Source organism: Lepisma saccharinum, chromosome 6 (genome assembly GCF_977018435.1).
Source record: "Lepisma saccharinum chromosome 6, izLepSacc3.1, whole genome shotgun sequence".
In the NCBI taxonomy this organism is placed as follows: domain Eukaryota; kingdom Metazoa; phylum Arthropoda; class Insecta; order Zygentoma; family Lepismatidae; genus Lepisma; species Lepisma saccharinum.
The window spans coordinates 61,685,031-61,704,898 of NC_139234.1; the positions used below are offsets into that span (position 1 = coordinate 61,685,031).

The 19,868-nt window shown below is 40.5% G+C and overlaps 1 protein-coding gene across 7 annotated transcripts in view; it reads right to left on the reverse strand.

Moving 5' to 3' along the window:
• LOC145988814 (protein DOP1 homolog) overlaps nt 1–19,868 on the reverse strand; it is a 135,237-nt gene that overhangs the window by 107,226 nt on the left and 8,143 nt on the right. For all 7 annotated transcript variants that reach the window (XM_083124017.1, XM_083124012.1, XM_083124016.1 and 4 more), the window contains exons 2-3: nt 7,328–7,469; nt 3,608–3,698 (exon numbers count right to left, since the gene is read on the reverse strand). In XM_083124017.1, the coding sequence (XP_082980143.1) occupies nt 3,608–3,698; nt 7,328–7,383 (147 nt within the window). In that variant the 5' untranslated portion in view covers nt 7,384–7,469. The remainder of the gene's footprint in view (nt 1–3,607; nt 3,699–7,327; nt 7,470–19,868) is intronic.

The window sequence follows — 19,868 nt, forward strand, 5'->3', positions numbered from 1 at the left end:
AGACATCGCTACTTTATCCTCAGTTGTCGCGACAGCGCCGGCAACTTATCGGAGGTTGGGGGAGTTGTCAGCCGCGAGAGGGCGCTTCAAACTGCACGTATCGGCAGTGATGCCAACCGTAGGGACATGTCCCTACGCATAGGGACTTATCACTAAATTTCGCCCGCGTAGGGACGTAGGGACAGATTTTGCCAAATGAGGGAAATCGTAGGTACTTTTTTCAATCTTGGAAAATTACATTTTATGTATTAGTTTATCTGGATACTTTAGCGAGGAGGAAAAAAAAGAACTAACTGACAAGTCTCCATCAGAATTTTGGAACATGTTATCGGTTACCAAAAACTTTCAAGGCACGTTCTTTTTTGAAAACATTTCCACTCTCGCGAAAATAGTGCTAACATTGCCCCATTCTAACGTGGAAACGGAAAGAATATTTTCAATGTTAAGTGATACAAAAACAACAAAGGGAAATAAAATGGGACCAAAATTGTTAAAGACTGCAGGAAATACAGCATATATCACCAACCAACATCTATCTCTTCACAGCAACACAATGTATGACTTCAAATAACATAATCAATAGTAAACGACTCAACGTTATTCATTAGGGGTGTGCGGGATCCCGAAAGGTCAGGACCGGGATCGGGAAAAAAAATTACCGTCCCAATCCCGACTTCGGGAAATGACTTCCCGACTTTTCGGGATCCAGAGCAGTCGGGAAATACCGAATGGTCACTTTAAAAAGTCGTTAATTCTCGACGCTTTCTGCATTGTAAGTTTTTGGAACTTATCGAAAATTGTAAATTTTTATTCTAGAAATGCAAAAACAATCACTTAAAGTGAAAATGACTTAAATTTCCAGTGCTTCGGAAAATTTCGAACATTTCCCGTCCCGAAAATTTTCCGACTTGGTCGGGAAATTGCAAATTTTTCAGTCCCGAATGTCGGGATTTAAAAAAATTACCGTCCCGATCCCGTCCCGACCCAAAAAATTCTGTCCCGCACACCCCTATTATTCATTAAGGCAAGAATTTACAATACCGGACCCTTCTGTAATTTCTATGCTACGTCTTATACTCACGAAATAATTAGTCGTGATGATTTATCTCAAGTTAACATGTTGGGGTGAGGTGAAAAAATTGTTCATTAACGTGTAGAAATTGTAAAATAAGCTTTTCAATTCTCGCAATGATTCTCCGTATACAAGTATGGTAGCCATATTTGTTGATATGAACAATTGACGTTTGCAATTAGTTACGCTTTCTACAGCGTTGCCACACTGTTGATTTCATACTTGGAGAGCATGAATTGTGTAATAATGGCGGAAGAGAACAGTAAAAAGTTGTTAATGTTGTACAGATTGTTAGGTTGAGTGTGCAGGAGGATGGCTGTGGGCTAATTAATAAACTTATGGATTTCAGTATATTGCCCAAAGAACGTCCTTACATGTGACAGCGACAATCACGATGTAGAAGAACTAATTTGATTACAGGTAAATTTGGCAACAGTACATCAATCATAAAATTGCAGGATACGAAAATGGCGTCTTCGATGATGAACGTTTGCCGTTAAAGTGCTACGAAAATAAGATTTTTTATCGGTTCGTAATCACCATTAGCACAAAACCATTCACGGATAGCCCCACTGACCATTCTCGGTAAGGTTAGGTTAAGTTAGGTTAGGCAAGGCAACCATAGTTAAAATTTGGGCTCGAAAAAAACATGCACGGGTAGCCCAACAAACCATTGACGGATAGCCCCACGAACCATTCAGGTACGGTTAGGTTAGGATAAGCAAACATAGTTAAAATTTGGGGTCGTAGTAATATCATGAATGTATATTTCGTTTTTTAAGTATTGGAAACACAAAATCTTCCGGTAAATAATGAGCAATCGTGCCGATCGCGGACCACTCAATTTAACTTATTTTGCAATTTCTACACGTGACCCACAAATTTTAACTTCAAATTCGTGATTAGGAGGCCTCAATTAGTGAGTATGCCAAATATTACAAAAATCGGGGAGGGGTCCTGTACTGTAAATTCGCTCCTTCATTAATTGTGGAAGCACCGAGCAGAAAGATTTGGTAAGTAAATGTGTATATTTTATCTTCTGTCTTGCATGCTCATGAGGTGTTTTTTTTTTTTAGTCGCTTTACGTGGAGCAGGAACATTTGGTCAGTTGTAGGGACATTTTGACTACGTCTGTAGGGACATTGCCGAAAAATGGTTAGCAACACTGTCAGCTACCAGACGTAGTCACTGTACGTTCATGTTCACTTCTGTTTGCGTTTATCAGTACGCGTGTTGTTTATACTGTGTTATTGTAATGTGCTACTCATGGCCAGTGTTTATTGTGTGTTAATTGTTATTCATTCATTACTTATGCCGTTAAACAAATATACTCTTGAACAGAGAGTTTTTATGTACGATAATTACGTGAAAACGGATTCTTGCAGAAAAGTGGTCAGGGAATTACGAGAGACAGGATCTCTTGAACCTAAGAAGGTTCAAGGAAATCATTTTCATCATCTCTTATAACACAGGAGGTTAGTGATCATCATTATTATTACTTTTAAATATCATTTTACGCTTTCGGTTTGCTTTATGCGCCGGGATGCTGTCTTCCCTTAATGTCAACTGAGGATAAAGTAGCGATGTCTAATCTAAGATTAGATGTCAGGAATAAGGTGCCAGAAATATTTGTATTTGCGAGGACACCTTTTCCAGCATCCTTGCGACAAGGTACGTGCTTATTTCAATTGTAATTGTAACTGTAATTGTGAAAAGTGGAAACATTAGAAAACAAGCGGTTTCTGTTACGGACTTCCTGAACGCAATTTGCCGGGACCTGTTGCATGAAGACTCCGACGAACGGCCGTCACGCTGGCGGTGAACGACTGAAATAACCTCCCTGTAGATATATTAGATCAGTAAAATTATCGGCAATTATTTATGACTTCATCAGATGATAACGATTAATCTGAGCCATTCCTATTTTAGAGTATATAGACAAATACAGTGAAACCTTGATTTTACATTTTGAAGGGGAAACAAGCTTTAAAAAAATGTTATAAATGCAGGAAAATGTAAAACCTGGGAAAATATTACAACATTTTTCTATGGTGGGACTATCAAAATTGAATGAAGAATGTGGGGAAAATGTAAAATCAAGAGTTCCACTCTACAATTGATTGAATTTGAAATTTTGGGTGCGTCAGCAAATTGTACAGGGCCCAGCCCCTTACCATAACTAAAATAACGAATATAATGTAACTGTAATGTCGGAGGACTAAAATATTCTCACTTGGGTTAAAAGCTGAGGCTGTAAAGGGGCACTCAGCACACATAAGAACAAAACACAGAACAACACTGGCAGTAGGTCCAGATGCCAGAGCCTTATTAGTCTGCAAAATGCAGCCCGGGGTGTACTATGTGGAAGTCTTACCCTTTACACCCCAGTTTCACCATACAATTCTATGTTCTTTAGTAGTTTGTGGCTCAAGAGCTTAAAATGCAGGATCCACAAATTAATTCACAGTATCATTTACAGACACCCAGCATTTCAAGCACTGGAGAGTTTACACAATAATACATGTATGCAATTACCTTATTTAGCTTTCCCAGTGCTGATATGAGGTCTGCCCATTCACTTGTGTACTCAAAATTCTTTAAAGCCTTATCAACTGCAGAAACATAGCTGGAAAACAAAATACAGATATGAAATCTTCAATTGACATAGCAGCCTGAACTAGAAATATACAGTATACTTCATGCAATTAAAACTGAACCTACAATTTTAAAGTGGTGCTTGACTCCAGACATCACGGTTACCAGTATTGTATTTGCTATTGCACAATGTTCGCATATTTGATATCATTCAGGTTTAGAGTCAAGCATGAACAAAGTAATGGGCTCAATAAATTAAGATAGGCTTGTGAATATACTACTGTTATCAATTCTTCCCTTATTAGAGTAACAAATATGCATACAAAAATTTTCATCGATTCTTTTGGTAGAGAGGTGGTGTTTCACAAATGATACTACTATAATTTCCAACTTCGGTGTTACAATCAGAGTGCGGGCCAGATTCACTTACTACGCCCACCTGGCTGGCAAGTGAGCAAGTAAGAACTATATGCCTGGGTTTTGAACCGTCAAGCATCAAAAGCCCACAGGTAACTGGCAGGCCTTGCAAGACTCAGCTCGCTTATTTGCAGTGAATGCTCATTCCGGTTTTGCACAGTCTCCAGATACATGGGTCATGCAATCACTATTGCCAACTTTTAGATTCTAAACTGTTCAAGGAGCACTTGAAATGTTCATCATGTTTATGAATATGAAATTGCAGATTTATTCCATAGTAGAAAACATTTGTGGTTGTTGCCTTGTAGTCAAGTGGTCCCGGGTTCGATACCTGGTTGAGGCAATGGTTGATCGGATCCCACTTTAAACTATAGGTTTAGTCACGATTAGCCTACTGTGCATAAAGTGACTTAAAACATCTAATCAATCAATCAATTAAACTTCATTTCAAAGAACTTTGAAAACTTGCTACAGATTTTCTCTCTGGGGTAATTTTGCTAATTCAATATCCAAATTAGTTGCTCAAGATATCCCCCCTCCTTTTTTGACTTGCTTAGTATTATTATCCCCTCCTCTATGGCACAAAGATAGTTTCTTGTTTTCATAAATTTCATTCTGAAGGGAATTTTATACTCAATATAGGTGTGATATAGTACTTTTTCAACCATTACATTTGCGATATCACATGATGCTGAATACTAAAGGACAGGGGTCCATAAAATGAACATGAAATCAGAATTTAGATTACAAAAGGTTTTTGCATATTGTCATCTCTTTCAACAAATAGTCGTTCGCTCATGTTGTTGCGAATTATATAGTTCTGAAGACAGCATTGATAGTAACACGATGGAAAATATATCTTCAGATGGGTACAAATAGCAGGCAATGCTATTTACACATTTCAACAAACAAACAACGTGAAAATGAAACCGAGAGAATATTTATGATTTCAAGACCAGAAAAGAGACAAAAAATGAACAAAACACACAAACCTATTTCAAATATGTGGTAGTCAGTTTGACATAATAATGAAACTAACTTGAGAAGTTACAAAATCTAACAGTTATACAACCTCAAGGCACCTGCAACTAGCATAAATTCAAATGTCTCCATGCATAGTGAAATATAATGGCCGTAGGCAACATATGACTACAGGAACTACATCGGGTCTCAAGTGAACCTGGGTAAAGAGAAAAACCTGGCAGGCATCGAGGCCTGTGGATGGAAGCTCGTTTGCGCCAGGCGCGGCTCGTGCATTATTTTCCTGGGGGTTCACCGAAGTCATATGACACATATTCATTTTCTGCAAAGAGACTTTCTTCAGGAAACAAAGGGAGGGGATTAAAAGATTGGTACATAATTTTTTCATAGAATGAGGTTTCATAGTAGATGTATGCGTATAAATTTAGGACTAAAACTAAGTACAATAAATTGTGCATCTATGAAAGAAATTTCGGGATTTATGGGCATCATGGACGTCCTCAGGATTTGTTCCAGGGATGGGAAGCAAGATCATTTTTTTTCTAGGGGGGGCAAACGAGGCACATTTTTCCTTGTAATAGTACTGTTCTTTCAAAAAAACACTCCTTCAGTCCCTGCAACGTCTTTATAATAATCAACATAAATTACTGTGACATAAATGAAATTATATGTGTGTAATAAATAGTTTTAGGTTGATATTAATTTTCCAGGCGGGTGTGGCCCCTTTTCCCCTTCCGGACGTCCATGCCTGCAATTATAAAATGACTAATCACAATGGTCCTACAATTATTAAAGGGAAATGGCAACCAATGGCATATGCATACTAGAAACCTGAGAACCTTTCATTGGAATGTTACAGCTTTTTTTTTTTATCTTCAAATTTGGAGTTGGTCGACCAGCACACGCTTTATCTCTAATTTTCTTTCAACAGACGAGAGGGTATGTTTCCGTTAATGGAATGCATTTTAGCGGTCATTTCTTACCTGCGCAGACAGCAACACCTACACTGCACCAAATGACGTAACATCCTTTGGAGCATCAATATTTTGAAACAACTATCCAAGAACTTCGAAAGGTTTGTCACGTCTTCCTTTCTTGTCTGAGATCGCGCCATTCTTTTACTTTCACATATCCGAAGTGTTTCCATCTTTAAGGAAAAAGTCTGAATGCATGCACGAGTTATTTTAGTAATGTATTTCTTTTCTTTTAATTCATCGTGTCTAATTCCAGCTTTCATTCATTTCTACTCATCCTTCTCTGCCACAATTTTGCAATTATGCCAAGAAGTTCGGTACAAAAATGATTCAACAGAGAAGATTGAATATGTAACGAATGCGCTTCAAACTTGAACCTCACAGGGAAACACTGGAAGGGAGGAACCAGCTGGGTCTCACTCGCAGCGAGGACGGTGCCTTCTGGCTTCTGCTGCTGCTTCTAAGAGAGCACGAACTGCGCATGACCGTTGGTTGGAGATCGAGGTTCCTCAGTATCCTTTGCCATATATTTTGTCCATATAGCTACCCCGAGCTTCTGCCTGCCGCCCGAACCTTCCGTATGGCAAGAGCTCTCCTGTGGGGGTTCAGCTGAGGGTCTGCACGAGGGTGGCCGACTCGCGGTTTCTCTTTCTCAGCAAAAGAATTTGCCGTGTTACGGACACAAATACATGACTTCTTGTGGAGAAATTTTAGCGAAAAATTGTCAAAAGGTAAAGACATTGTTTATTGTCCATTCTCGAGGTAAATGCCGTATATTACTGGGGGTTCACTGATCCTGTGCGCTATAAGGCCAACCGCGCCTGGTTTGCGCAACATCGAACACCTGGCTTGACGTGCGAGTTGTATATTATTGTAGGCACGACTCCTTGTGGATGGGTCTCCTCCGGGCCTCGTGCTGGTCTCTGATTAAAATGGTGAATAAAGCCCTAAATTTGATTTTAAAACTACCCTCATTATACAAAATAAACGTTTCCCTTCTAATAGCACATTTATGTAGTTCACACAGCTTTAAGTTTTTCTCCTGTTAAAGGAGTCCATTTTCCTTTGTTTCCATAACTCGCAGGATAATTCAGACTTCAGAAAGTGTCGTTACTGTAAATAAACTATAAATTTTGTGACAAAACATAGCAGGAAAATGCAACTCGCTCCTTTCAAAATCATGAAAAATAAACATTACAGCATGTTATTTCACATTTCGTGTTTCTGTCAAAAACAAAATATGCACGTCTCCATCAACACATAATATTAACTTTATTGTAATACTTACACTCTATATTTAGAGTCCTTCATGAGCTCATACTCCTCCATTGCTATGGAACTCATCTTGGAAGAGATTTTATAGACTTCCCACAGAAAACAAACCCCTTTCACCAATGAATCAGACTATTCATCTTCTCTATATCATTCATCTGAAAGACAAAATTTTAAAAATTCACAATAGAATAAATGCAACTAAATTTATACAAAATATAATAAATCCATTAATTGGTTAAAATTACTATTCAACATAAAAAAACAAACACCAAAGCAGAAAGTGCAGCCCAAGTTCCTTTTGTTTTATTGCAATTTCATCATGCTACGAGGGGACATCAAAAAGTAATTGAGAATTTTTTTTACAATCAAACGAAAATGTATTCACAAAAACTGAAATATACAGGGTGATTACAAATGATTCATCGGGTTTTGACGTCTTATAGCTTCAAATATATAATGCCCACCCGTTTGTACTAATAACCAATGAAAAGAGCATATTTTAAAGTTTTGTTTATGTCATTGCAGGTTTCATTGTGATGCACCAGGCGGCAGGGTGGTAACAGTTTGTAAAATGGCGACTAATCAACAGAAAGCATTTTGTTTGTTGCAATATGAGAAGACTGAATCCGTCACTACCGTGCAGCATGCGTTCCGAAGACAGTACAGCATTCAGCCACCAATCCACCAAAGCATTCTGCGGTGGTATCGACAGTTCAAGGACACAGGTTGCGTCTGTAAAGGAAAAAGCTCCGGACGACCAGGTGTTGCAGTTGACACGTGGAGAGTGTCCGAGAGGTGTTCGTTCGTAGCCCAAAGAAATCTACACGTCGTGCAAGTCACGAACTGGACATACCTCAGCCAACTTTGTGCAAGATTCTGCGCAAGGGATTACATCATAAACCATATGGCATACAGCTGCTGCAACGTTCACAGCCAAGCGACCGCAGCATCAGACACAACTTTTGTGAACTTTTCCAGGAAGCTATGGAAGATGACGAATTTACCCCCCGACTCGTGTTCAGTGATGAGGCGACGTTCCACGTAAATGGTCACGTGAATCATCACAACGTCCGCATATGGGGCATGTTACAGTGGAGATTGAAAGAGATTATCTAAAGGTGAATGTCTTCTGTGCTGTTTCACGTAGCAAAGTGTACGGGCCCTACTTTTTTCCTGGGAAAACTGTGACTGGTATAATGTACCTACACATGTTGCAAGACTGGTTGTTTCCTCAACTGATATCTGATATCCCCAACTTCATATTCCAACAAGACGGAGCTCCACCTCATTGGCATTGAGAAGTGCATCGCCATTTCAATGAGGAACTTCCAAACCGGTGGATTGGGCGCTGCGTTCAGGATGATTTGGCCCCCAGGTGGCCCCCAAGGTCTCCTGACCTTACAGTTTGTGATTTTTTTTCTTTGGGGATACGTGAAAGACAATGTTTACGTACCACCTTTGCCGACAACATTGACTGAAGTCCAGTATTGCATCACTGCTGCACTGGTGAACATTGACAGGGACATGATCCAACGTGTATGGGTTGAACTTGACTACCGCATAGATGTTTGTCGTGTAACATGAGGAGAGCACATAGAACATTTGTAATGTGGTGTAAGAAACTTGAAAATGTGCTTTTTCATACAATGTATCATTTACTATTTTTTATGTAATACTTTGTGCAACACATTCATCCAAAACCCGATGAATCATTTGTAATCACCCTGTACAATTTGAAGGTTGAACATTAATCTACTTTTCCACATAACATCCATTCACATTTATACATTTGTCCCACCGTGACACCAATTTTGCGGTGGAAATCTTTCTGCTGGATGCATAACCAATGATGAACAGCTGTCATAACTTCCGTGTTGCAGGTGAAGTGTTTGCCGGCAAGGTGTTCCTTCAGTGGGCCGAACAGGTGAAAGTCTGATGGGGCCAGGTCTGGACTCTATGCTGGATGCTTGAGAATTTCCCAATGCCAGAAATTGACTTCTTGCGTGACAGATGCAGCCATATGGGGACGAGCATTGCCATGGAGAATGACAACCTCCTACAAAGATTTTGTTGGACGTTTACGGTGCAGAGCAGCTCATGGACGATCCGGTGTGGCACAATATGCAGCAGCATTTACAGTTGCTCCTATTACCCCAAGATCAGAAAGAATGACACCCTGGCTGTCCCAGAAAACGGTAAGCAAAACCTTTCCTGCAGATGGGGTTGTCCTGAATTTTTTGGGTGGGGTCAAGTTTGTGGGTTTCCTTTCCATACCATACTCTGTCGCTTTCGTTCAGGGGTGTAATGAAAAACCCACGATTCATCCCTGGTAACAATGTGGTCGAGGAATGCCTTTCCAGCCCTATGGTACAGGAGCAAATGCTCAAGCCTGTATCCCATACGGTCCTCCATATGCTGTGGTGTGAGCTGTCTAGGGACCCAACCTGCTGACACTTTTCGATACCAAGTTCTTCATGGATGATGGTGTATGCACTGCCATATGAAATGCCCACTGCATTCGCTGTTGTTTGGATTGTTGACTGCCAGTCCTCCTGAATCAATGAATCCACAGCATCAACATTGCTCTGTGTGTGGGATGTGCGAGACTGTCCAGGTTCATCGAAAACATTTACACACCCTGCATTGAATTTTGCACACCAGTTACAGACATTTGTCAATGCCATGCAGGTGTCACCATACAATAATAAGCCTTTCTGAGAGGAGAATTTAAAAAAAATCATTAAACAATCGGAACTGTTACCGTAACTGCAATATTTGCTTAACCTCTTACTTTCAACTTTTAAAATATCTGATGCAGAAGGATCACAGGAATTTTCAGTAACCACGTTTTACAACCTTAGTGACAATGAAGTTCGACCAGTCACAAATATAGGAGTGCGTTGTGAAAGAAGGAGAACACATGCATATGCTGAACATATTTTATTCAGCAGGCTACATGGAACAAAGGAAAACATAAATTTATGCTGCAACGCAGCAATGTCTGGTGTCCACACAAAATAAAACATTTTTGTCCATCTACATGTGACATTGAAGTTTGACCACTGTTAGAGGGGATCCTGTTTACCATGGTGTGAAGCCGCCCCGTCGGCGAATAACTGTGGCAATGCGTCGGGGCATGCTGCGGACGAGTCGTTCAATGTATTCCACATCGATGCGGTGCCATTCCTCCTGCAGGCAGGCGATAAGAGCAGCCACTGTTGAGGGTCCCCTCTGTTGCACACGTCGCTTAAGAACACGCAACACATTCTCAATGGGCGAGAAGTCGGGACTCGATGGTGGGCATGGCAGAGTTCGCACGTGATGGCGAGTCAACCATTCTCTTGTCAGCCGCGCTGTATGAGGCCTGGCATTGTCCTGTTGAAAGATGAGACGCCGCCTGTGGAACAGGTGCCTTCGCACTGTGGGCAGATGCCGCTCCAGTATGCGTGTGCATTCACAATGCCCTCACAGACGTGTAGTGGGCCAACCCCAGATGCAGTCATGCATCCCCATACCATCACTGACGCAGGTTTCTGTACCCGACGTGCATAACATTTTGCTTCATTCTGTTCCTCCTTCCGACAAATGACTGTTTTCCGTATTTTCCCGTACACAACATTGAAAATGGATTCGTCCGTCCACAAAACCCTGTTCCACTGCCGAAATGTCCATCCCCGGTACATTCGTGCCCACCGTAGTCAATTGCCTTTGTTCAACATGGAAAGGAAGGGTTTACGTTTTGCCTTGTACACTCGGTAACCGCATCGCTGTAGGTAATGGCGAATGGTTCTGGTTGACACTTCAATGTGAAAGCGTTCTCGAGTCCACAGTCGTAATTCGGTAACAGAAACATGATTGTTGGTCTGGATATAGCGCCTAAATATCCGTAGGTCACGCACGCTCAGCAGGCGTTTTCGACCGGGGACCTTACCTGGCTCTGTAGTACCCGTATTTTGGTGGTGTTTGATGATGCAGTGGACGGTTGACTTGGGTAAGTTCAGTTGGCGCCCTATTTCCCGTTCACTGAGTCCATCCCGTTGCAACTCCACCACTCTTCTCCTCACGGTGTTGTCAATAGGTTTGCCCCTGGCCATGGTGATGATGCACTGCGGTTCCTCAGTGCACAACACGCGCTTATATACGGCGGACTCCCTTATCGTGTCCGTGACGTCATGCTTCCGTCGAATGCGCCACTATCTGTAATTTTCCGTATGGGTCTGGTGCCTGGTCGAAGTTCAATGTCACGCGTATAGTTCCCCGTTTTCGTTCTTTACATGACCTTGGGTGCAACATGCTGGGATCACGATTCTTGCCTGCTCACACGCCTCCTCTTACACACATGCGTCACTTCTGCGGGTCACCCATGCCACTGCCTATGCCTCTGTGCATTTAATCACGTATTCCTTTCTGGTCGAACTTCATTGTCACCAAGGTTGTAGTTAGACCTATCACTGATAATATCAGAATAGTGACTGATCTTTATGTACATATGTTGTATGAGCTGTTGCCATGGGAATTACGATTGTTTTGTCTTTACTTTTAGTTTGGGCTTTGAGTTTTAAAAGAGTGGTCAAGCATCTTAGAAAAGGGTATATAACTAGAGCTACACCTACAACAACAATTTGACAAGAACATTTTGGAAAATGTTTACACCTTATTACCAAGAAATAAAAAACCCGAGATAATAAATAATATAAATTCCAGTGATGAATTTTACTCAAAAATAACCTTGCAAGAATTAACAAATTTTAAATAATGTAAAATCAACTGCCCCAGGATAAAATGGAATAACGTATGAAATGATAGAACATCAATCGGATAATGCACTAAATGTACTTGTAAATATTTATAATAATATTCTGAGAAGTGGAAATAAACCACAAAAGTGGAAAACACATATTAGGGTGGAGGCACTAGTTATGGCCATCTTAAGGAAAATGTACAATAGTATACAACTTTTAACACAATAATAATTTTACTGATGGCTTAAAAAAATTATGATCAATGATACAGAGTCTGTACATTATGACTAAGCATTGTGAAAGTGTCGGCCCCCTATCCCTCGTTTCTGTCCGGCCCTCTGGATTACTTCCTGTCTTAATCCCTCAATCTCTCCTTTCACCTCACCCTGGGTGCCAAGCGAGCAGATTATATTTGCGCCAGAATTACAAAAAGGGGGGGGGGTTTCACATAACAATTTATATTTGTATGTCCCTGGTTCGTTTACACATATACAGCAAGTGAATATACAACTGGTTAAATGGACAGTACCATAGTTCTTGAAATTATAACATTCTCTTAGGATATATGGGTTTATTATACGTAGTTATATATATACATATTTTACAGAGCGTTTCCATGAGTGCTTTGCATAGACCAAAATTACCGAATCTCTAAATCAATATATATGCGCACCTATGGCATAACCATCGGCACTTCCCTTACCACCGAGTTAGCAAAACTATCTCGGTGGGCCTATCCTCAGCTTAAATGATATTCCGTTACAAATGCGTTTCCTTACGCCTTTTCTCTTTCTTTTGGGCATCAATTAATCAAATACGGAAATATCCACATAATCAAAGCTTTTTCTAAAAGGGGACTTGGGACAGCAACAGGGGCTGGCATAACCAGATGCTACATTGTTATATCCAGTCTAGCCACCATAAGTGGACTAAACTTGAGGAGACGTTACTCTTTCGTCAATCAATGGGGAAACACTGTTTTTTTCCTAAAGCCCACTGGCTCTTTTTATAGTCGGGGTAAACGTCCGTGGACGTGGACCCCGTAGCGTTGGAAAATTCCACTGCCAACGGTCTTTGTAAGACAGCTAGCTCCCCCAACCGGGGAGATAAAAAACAGGGGAATCTAACATCCAGCAAAGCACAATCCAATAATATACACTTACATGCAATAATAACATAAAAGTACACTCATGGAAACATATTACTTAACCCTACCCTCCTAGCTGGCCAGCAATTAATTATTACAATATACCAAAACCAGTAATGGTCAATCCGACCGTTACATAGTTCCCCCCTTCAAGAGGAACAAGAAAAAACAATACACTCAAAACAAGATCACCATATTTACAAAATCATCCAACACAATTACACAATACCCACTAAAGTATTCAACTGTTCTCAGAGTATCTGAAAATTGAAATAGTCACTAGTTCATTCACTTTATCACATTGTCCACAATGTTCACAGATTCACCAAGCTTCCTCTTCCTTGTGAAGTCCGCCACTGAAGTATCCTCTCTAGGATGAAGTCTTCCTGCCAGCACCTTCCTTGAAGTTGGTTTTCTCTGGTTCCTGGTTCGACTCTCCACCGAGTCCTTGGCTTCGACTCCTGACCGAGTCCTTGGTTCGACTCTTCACCGAGTCCTTGGTTTGACTCCCAACTGAGTCTTGGTTCGACTCTCAACAGAGTCCTGGTTCGACTCTCAACCGAGTCCTGGTTCGACTCTCAACCGAGTCCTGGTTCGACTCTCGAACCTAAATTTGCAATGTGTCTTTCTGTTTACAACTTGGAGACACGCAAATAAATAAACAGTGTTGTGAAAATGAAGAAAATGGGGGTAAGTTATATACAAATGAAAACTAAATAAAAAATAACAAATAAAAGAAGATCCGCGGTCGGCTATTATGACAGCTGGGATTGCTGGCTAGGCGGCCCAACGGTAGTCTTCCTAACCCTCATTAGGAGCTTGTCGCGTGGCTCCCCTTGGCTGTTTTCTGTCCCTCCACCTCACAGCAAAAGCTGGTGGTTTATGGCTTGACAACTGGCCTGGTTCACCTTCCACAATCGGACAATCCTTCCCATTCTTTGCCCTGAAAGTATCTTCTTTAATCCTTCCAGACATTAAACATGGACCTGAGTGTTCCGTTTCAAGTTCACCATTAACGCCACGCAATCTGCCAGATATAGTGTGCTCTATCAGCCACACCTTGCCTCCAATGCGAAATTTACATGGCCTACGTTTGATCTCGTTCTCTTCATCCGGGAACACTTTATGTAAAGCTGGACTCGTTTTCTTGTATTTCAGTCTCACTTCTTCTGTCTTCCTTTTGCTGGAAACAGTACAGGGAACGCAACTTCTGACGTAGCGAGCGATATCTCGTGTCATTCCAAGCCACGAATATTTCTCCTTGATTTTCGACAAAGTTTTCTGCTTCCCATTGTGTCCTGCAAATTCAGAATCGTGATGTGACGTCAATATTTGAGATTTCAAACTCAACGGGACCCATAGCTTGGCTGTTCCCTTAGAATCTTCCTTGCATTCTATCCTCCTGCACAAAACTCCCTCCTCATCCAAAAACGACTGATTGGCCAACTTAGCAACTTTCTCCTTATACTTCCTACTTCCAGAGAAATGCTTTCCCTTCAGTTGTTTAATTATATGAGATAACAAACTGTCTCTCACTTGCTCTGAAACAATCGATGAAGTTTTTTGTAGCCAGTAAGTCATCATTTTCATTGTCCTCTAAAGCAAAAGGCAAAAATGATAATGCATGGTTCTTCTTGTCCGTAGAAATGGAATTTTTTCGAGGAAATTTGCATTCCCTTTTTATTCCCTTCCTCCATTTTCTCTTTACCTCTTTCGAGATTTTCAGAGAGCATAATGCACCAGCGTTTGCAGTCTTCTGAACTTCGAGTCCTTGGGAATCGACTAATTGGCCCGTATCCTCATTCATAGACTTCCCGCTATTCTCATGTGCATGTGTGTTGCATCCATCAAGGCTCGAGGGATCTGACGAGTTATTCCGTTCCTGTACCACGTTATTTCTCTGCATAACTGTAACAGCGAATTCTCGTTTACATGCACGCTTCGAGAACGTGTAAATCACGTCGCTATCCTTGAACAACCATCCGTTCTGCTCAATGTGCAAAATTATCCCACTCTGCTTCAAAAAATCCCTTCCAACGATTATGTCACGGAAACAATTCTCAAGGATGATAAATTTATGCTTAAATTTCATGTTATTAATACAAACAGTAGCATACATCTCGCCAACTGATGTAACGCTGCCCACAGCCAATGAAATGTTCCATTTTCTCGTCTTCATGAATTTATTTCCATCCCTCTCTAACAACTTGGCAGTTTCCAAACTTAGCGTAGAGGCTGAAGCTCCCGTATCTGCAAATAATACAAAGCGTTTGTTGTTAATTTTACATGGAATTAGAGGTTCGAGGTCTTGCTGAAAACAGCCTTCTCCATTCAAAAAACGGCCTTTGTTTCTGTGTTTTCTCCCGGCGGGCGACAGAAGGTTTATTTGGGGATGCTGCTGACCTCCCTTTCCAGCGGGTTGGTTCCTTTTATTGGTCTGTTGACATTCCTGAAGTTTATGGCCCTCACAACGGCAGCCCCAACAAATTAACTTTGCAGATATTTTATTGGCCCCCGCTTGCCCAAAAGTTGCATCAAAAGAGGGTCTCTTGTGTCCTACGGTCGCGTCACCGCCAATGCTCCTTCTTGGTAAAACGGTTGTTTCACAGCACTTGATCCTTTTTCCTAAACCTGGATTGAGAGAGCATAAGGGTAGCTGGTCACTCTCGGTTCCACCTTCGCTTGTCCTCGCTGACAAAGCCAAATGTTTTACCCCTGTTCTTCGCGAGGTGTCCTCTTCAGTGTTGCAAACTTCAGAAAATGATAATTCCGTCTCACCGGCGAGCGGTGAAAAATAAAGCCTTTCTGAATACAACCTCCTCTGAACAATGGCTGCTTCAGATTCCAATTCCTTCAAAGTCTGAAATTGCATTCCATACAAATGCCTTCGGAAACTAGGGTGTGCATGAGATAGAATATGTTCTATTACTTCACATTCGTCTGTCTCTTTTTGCCTCATAGAAAACAGTTTCCTCATTCGACGAATAAACAAAACCAGAGATTCTTCGCTCATTTGGAAGCGATTCAGAATCAAACGGTCAATTTCATTCTTATAATCTACAGAATAATATTCTTCTAAGAAAGCATTTAAAAAGCTCTTGAAATCTTCAAACGGGCGTGAAAATCTAAACCAATCCCCTGCAGCCTTCCTTAGCGAAAACGGAAGAATCTTGTCAAACAATGACTTATCCGAAATGTACATGACATCTTTATAATTCCGCAACTCTTGCAAATAATCATGCGGCGAAATCTTGTCATCGCTCCCTGTGAAGACTGGAATCGGTAAATTTGACTTATCGAGAATTTTTTGAACTTTTTTCTCCTCTTCCTTAGCACTCTGCTGTTCAGTGCACGATAAAGCAAGATTATTTAATTCCCTAATAATTTCCTCCTGAGATTTATCGCTTATATCCTGATTACCCAATAGCTGTCCAAGCAAATCTCTATCAACTTGTACTGCCATTTTTTCTACTTTACTTTTTCCACTACGTAATAACATTCACTTCTGTACGATCTTCGTTGTAAAAATTAAAAAAATCTATCCGTCCGTCAGTCCGTCTATCTTTCAAACCTATAGACCTGACGACATTTTATACAACAAGATATATCCTGGACAATAGAGCCCCCATATATGAAAGTGTCGCCACCCTACTCCTCGTTTCTATCCGGCCCTCTGGATTACTTCCTGTCTTAATCCCTCAATCTCTCCTTTCACCTCACCCTGGGTGCCAAGCGAGCAGATTATATTTGCGCCAGAATTACAAAAAGGGGGGGTTTCACATAACAATTTATACTTGTATGTCCCTGGTTCGTTTACACATATACAGCAAGTGAATATACAACTGGTTAAATGGACAGTACCATAGTTCTTGAAATTATAACATTCTCTTAGGATATATGGGTTTATTATACGTAGTTATATATATACATATTTTACAGAGCGTTTCCATGAGTGCTTTGCATAGACCAAAATTACCGAATCTCTAAATCAATATATATGCGCACCTATGGCATAACCATCGGCACTTCCCTTACCACCGAGTTAGCAAAACTATCTCGGTGGGCCTATCCTCAGCTTAAATGATATTCCGTTACAAATGCGTTTCCTTACGCCTTTTCTCTTTCTTTTGGGCATCAATTAATCAAATACGGAAATATCCACATAATCAAAGCTTTTTCTAAAAGGGGACTTGGGACAGCAACAGGGGCTGGCATAACCAGATGCTACATTGTTATATCCAGTCTAGCCACCATAAGTGGACTAAACTTGAGGAGACGTTACTCTTTCGTCAATCAATGGGGAAACACTGTTTTTTTTCCTAAAGCCCACTGGCTCTTTTTATAGTCGGGGTAAACGTCCGTGGACGTGGACCCCGTAGCGTTGGAAAATTCCACTGCCAACGGTCTTTGTAAGACAGCTAGCTCCCCCAACCGGGGAGATAAAAAACAGGGGAATCTAACATCCAGCAAAGCACAATCCAATAATATACACTTACATGCAATAATAACATAAAAGTACACTCATGGAAACATATTACTTAACCCTACCCTCGTAGCTGGCCAGCAATTAATTATTACAATATACCAAAACCAGTAATGGTCAATTCGACCGTTACAGCATTAACAAATACAAACAAGTTAGTCAGAAAAAGGTTTTAAAAATATTAACCAAACATGACACTATTCTTCAGTTCAGTTCAGTAGTAAGCAATGGAAATGAAAGTAATGATGATGAACATTGTGGCAGTGCATCATCAAAAAATGATTTGACTGAAGGTGGCAATGAACAAGGATTTGAAGATGAGACTGTGAGTGACATTGACAGCCAAGATGACAACATTCCTCTTTCAACACTCCAAGACAATGTAAAGTGGACTGACTTTGTCCACAGTGTACATGTGAGTGAGTTAAGTCAAAGTGTAGGTTTAAACTAGACCTGGATGATTCTGCAGAGCCAGTGGTAATTGGTAAAGCTTGGAAGAAATAGAGTTTCAGACCAACCTATATGCAACAGTCAGGAAAGCCCTTCAGATCAACTCTGGAGGAAATGAAAGTTTTTCTAGCAATAAACATTCATATGGGTATATAAAAAAACAAATAGTTACCGAGACTGTTGGTCATCGATGCCTGCATTGAGAGATCCGTATGTTTCATGTCTCATGTCTGTAAATAGGTTTTGGTGGTTACTCTCTCACATTCACCTAAGTGATAATAATGTTATGCCCCCCAAAACAGATCGGTCATACGATAAGCTGTACAAGGTTCGCCGATTTCTTGGACAAAATAATTTCCAATTTCAAGATGCTATATAAACCGACAAAGGAACAATCTGTTGATGAAAGCATGATCAAATTCAAAGGTAGGCAGTCCATCAAACAGTATATGCCTCAAAAAACCAATCAAAAGTGGCTACAAAGTGTGGGTGCGAGCACACAAGAATGGGTATGCATGTGATTTGCAAAAATACACAGGCAAACCAGGAGAAAAGAGTGATCTGAGGCTAGGTGAAAGGGTGGTGAAGGATTTGTGCGCAGATTTGAAAGGGAAATATTATCATGTCTATTTTGATATATTTTTTTACTTCTATTCCTTTGTTGGAAGTGATGGAAAAAGATGGCGTGTATTGTTGTGGGGCTATTCTTAGCAATAGAAAGGGTCTGCCAGCTTTCAAGGATCTGGAGAGAGGAGAGCATGATTGGAAAATGCGAAAGGATGGACTGTCATGAGTGAAGTGGAAGGACAAATGCTGTGTGCTAGTGGCGTCAAATTTTCATGATCCCAGTACAACGTGTACAATTTCTAGAAGGGAGAGGAATGGCCTAGAACAGAAATTAGTCAGCCAATGCAAGTATTGGATGTGTTGACAAGGCCGATATGTATAAATCATATTATGAAATTGATCGTAAAGTAAAAAATGGTGGCACAGGATCAGCTGGCATTTTATTGATGTCTGTGTTGTAAATTCATTTATATTGTACAAATAATGCAATAATAACACTGAAAATGTTCAGGTGCAGAGTCGTGTCTGGTTTAGCGGGTGCCTCAGGAAGTAACTCCTCTCCAAGCCCAAGAACAAGTATTTCAACGAAAAGAACCGGTTCAAGCTATATGTTCCTGTAGAAAAAAGGACAAGCCAGTCGTTGCACATGCCAAAATATTCTACATTTAAGAGATGTGCTCACTGCAGCACAAAACAGAAACCACATTGCACACGGTGGATGTGCACGACTTGTGTGGTAGGCCTTTGCCTTCAAAGTGACAAAAACTGTTTTTTGGAATACCACACAAAATAAGACTCTTTGCAATTATCAATTTGTTTATGCCCATATGCACTTTGTATGCATAATTTTTGTTCATGCATCTGTCTTCTATTCAGATTTGTATGATTCACAAAGAGCAAAACATTACTATTGTTATTTTATTGTTGAATTTTCTTTTGGGTATTTCTTTTCTTGGGGTCTACCAAAAATAACATTTCCTTATAGAATAAAAGCTGCATATAAGATTGTGACAAATGATTTACCATATTATTCTTCAGACAAGTTTTGATTCTCCACATCAAGTTGCATAGTGAAACCACCCTGTAATTATTATTATTGAACCACTAATATTTTTTTCTTAAATTTGTATTTTATTTACATCCTTACTATGCATATGCATGCACA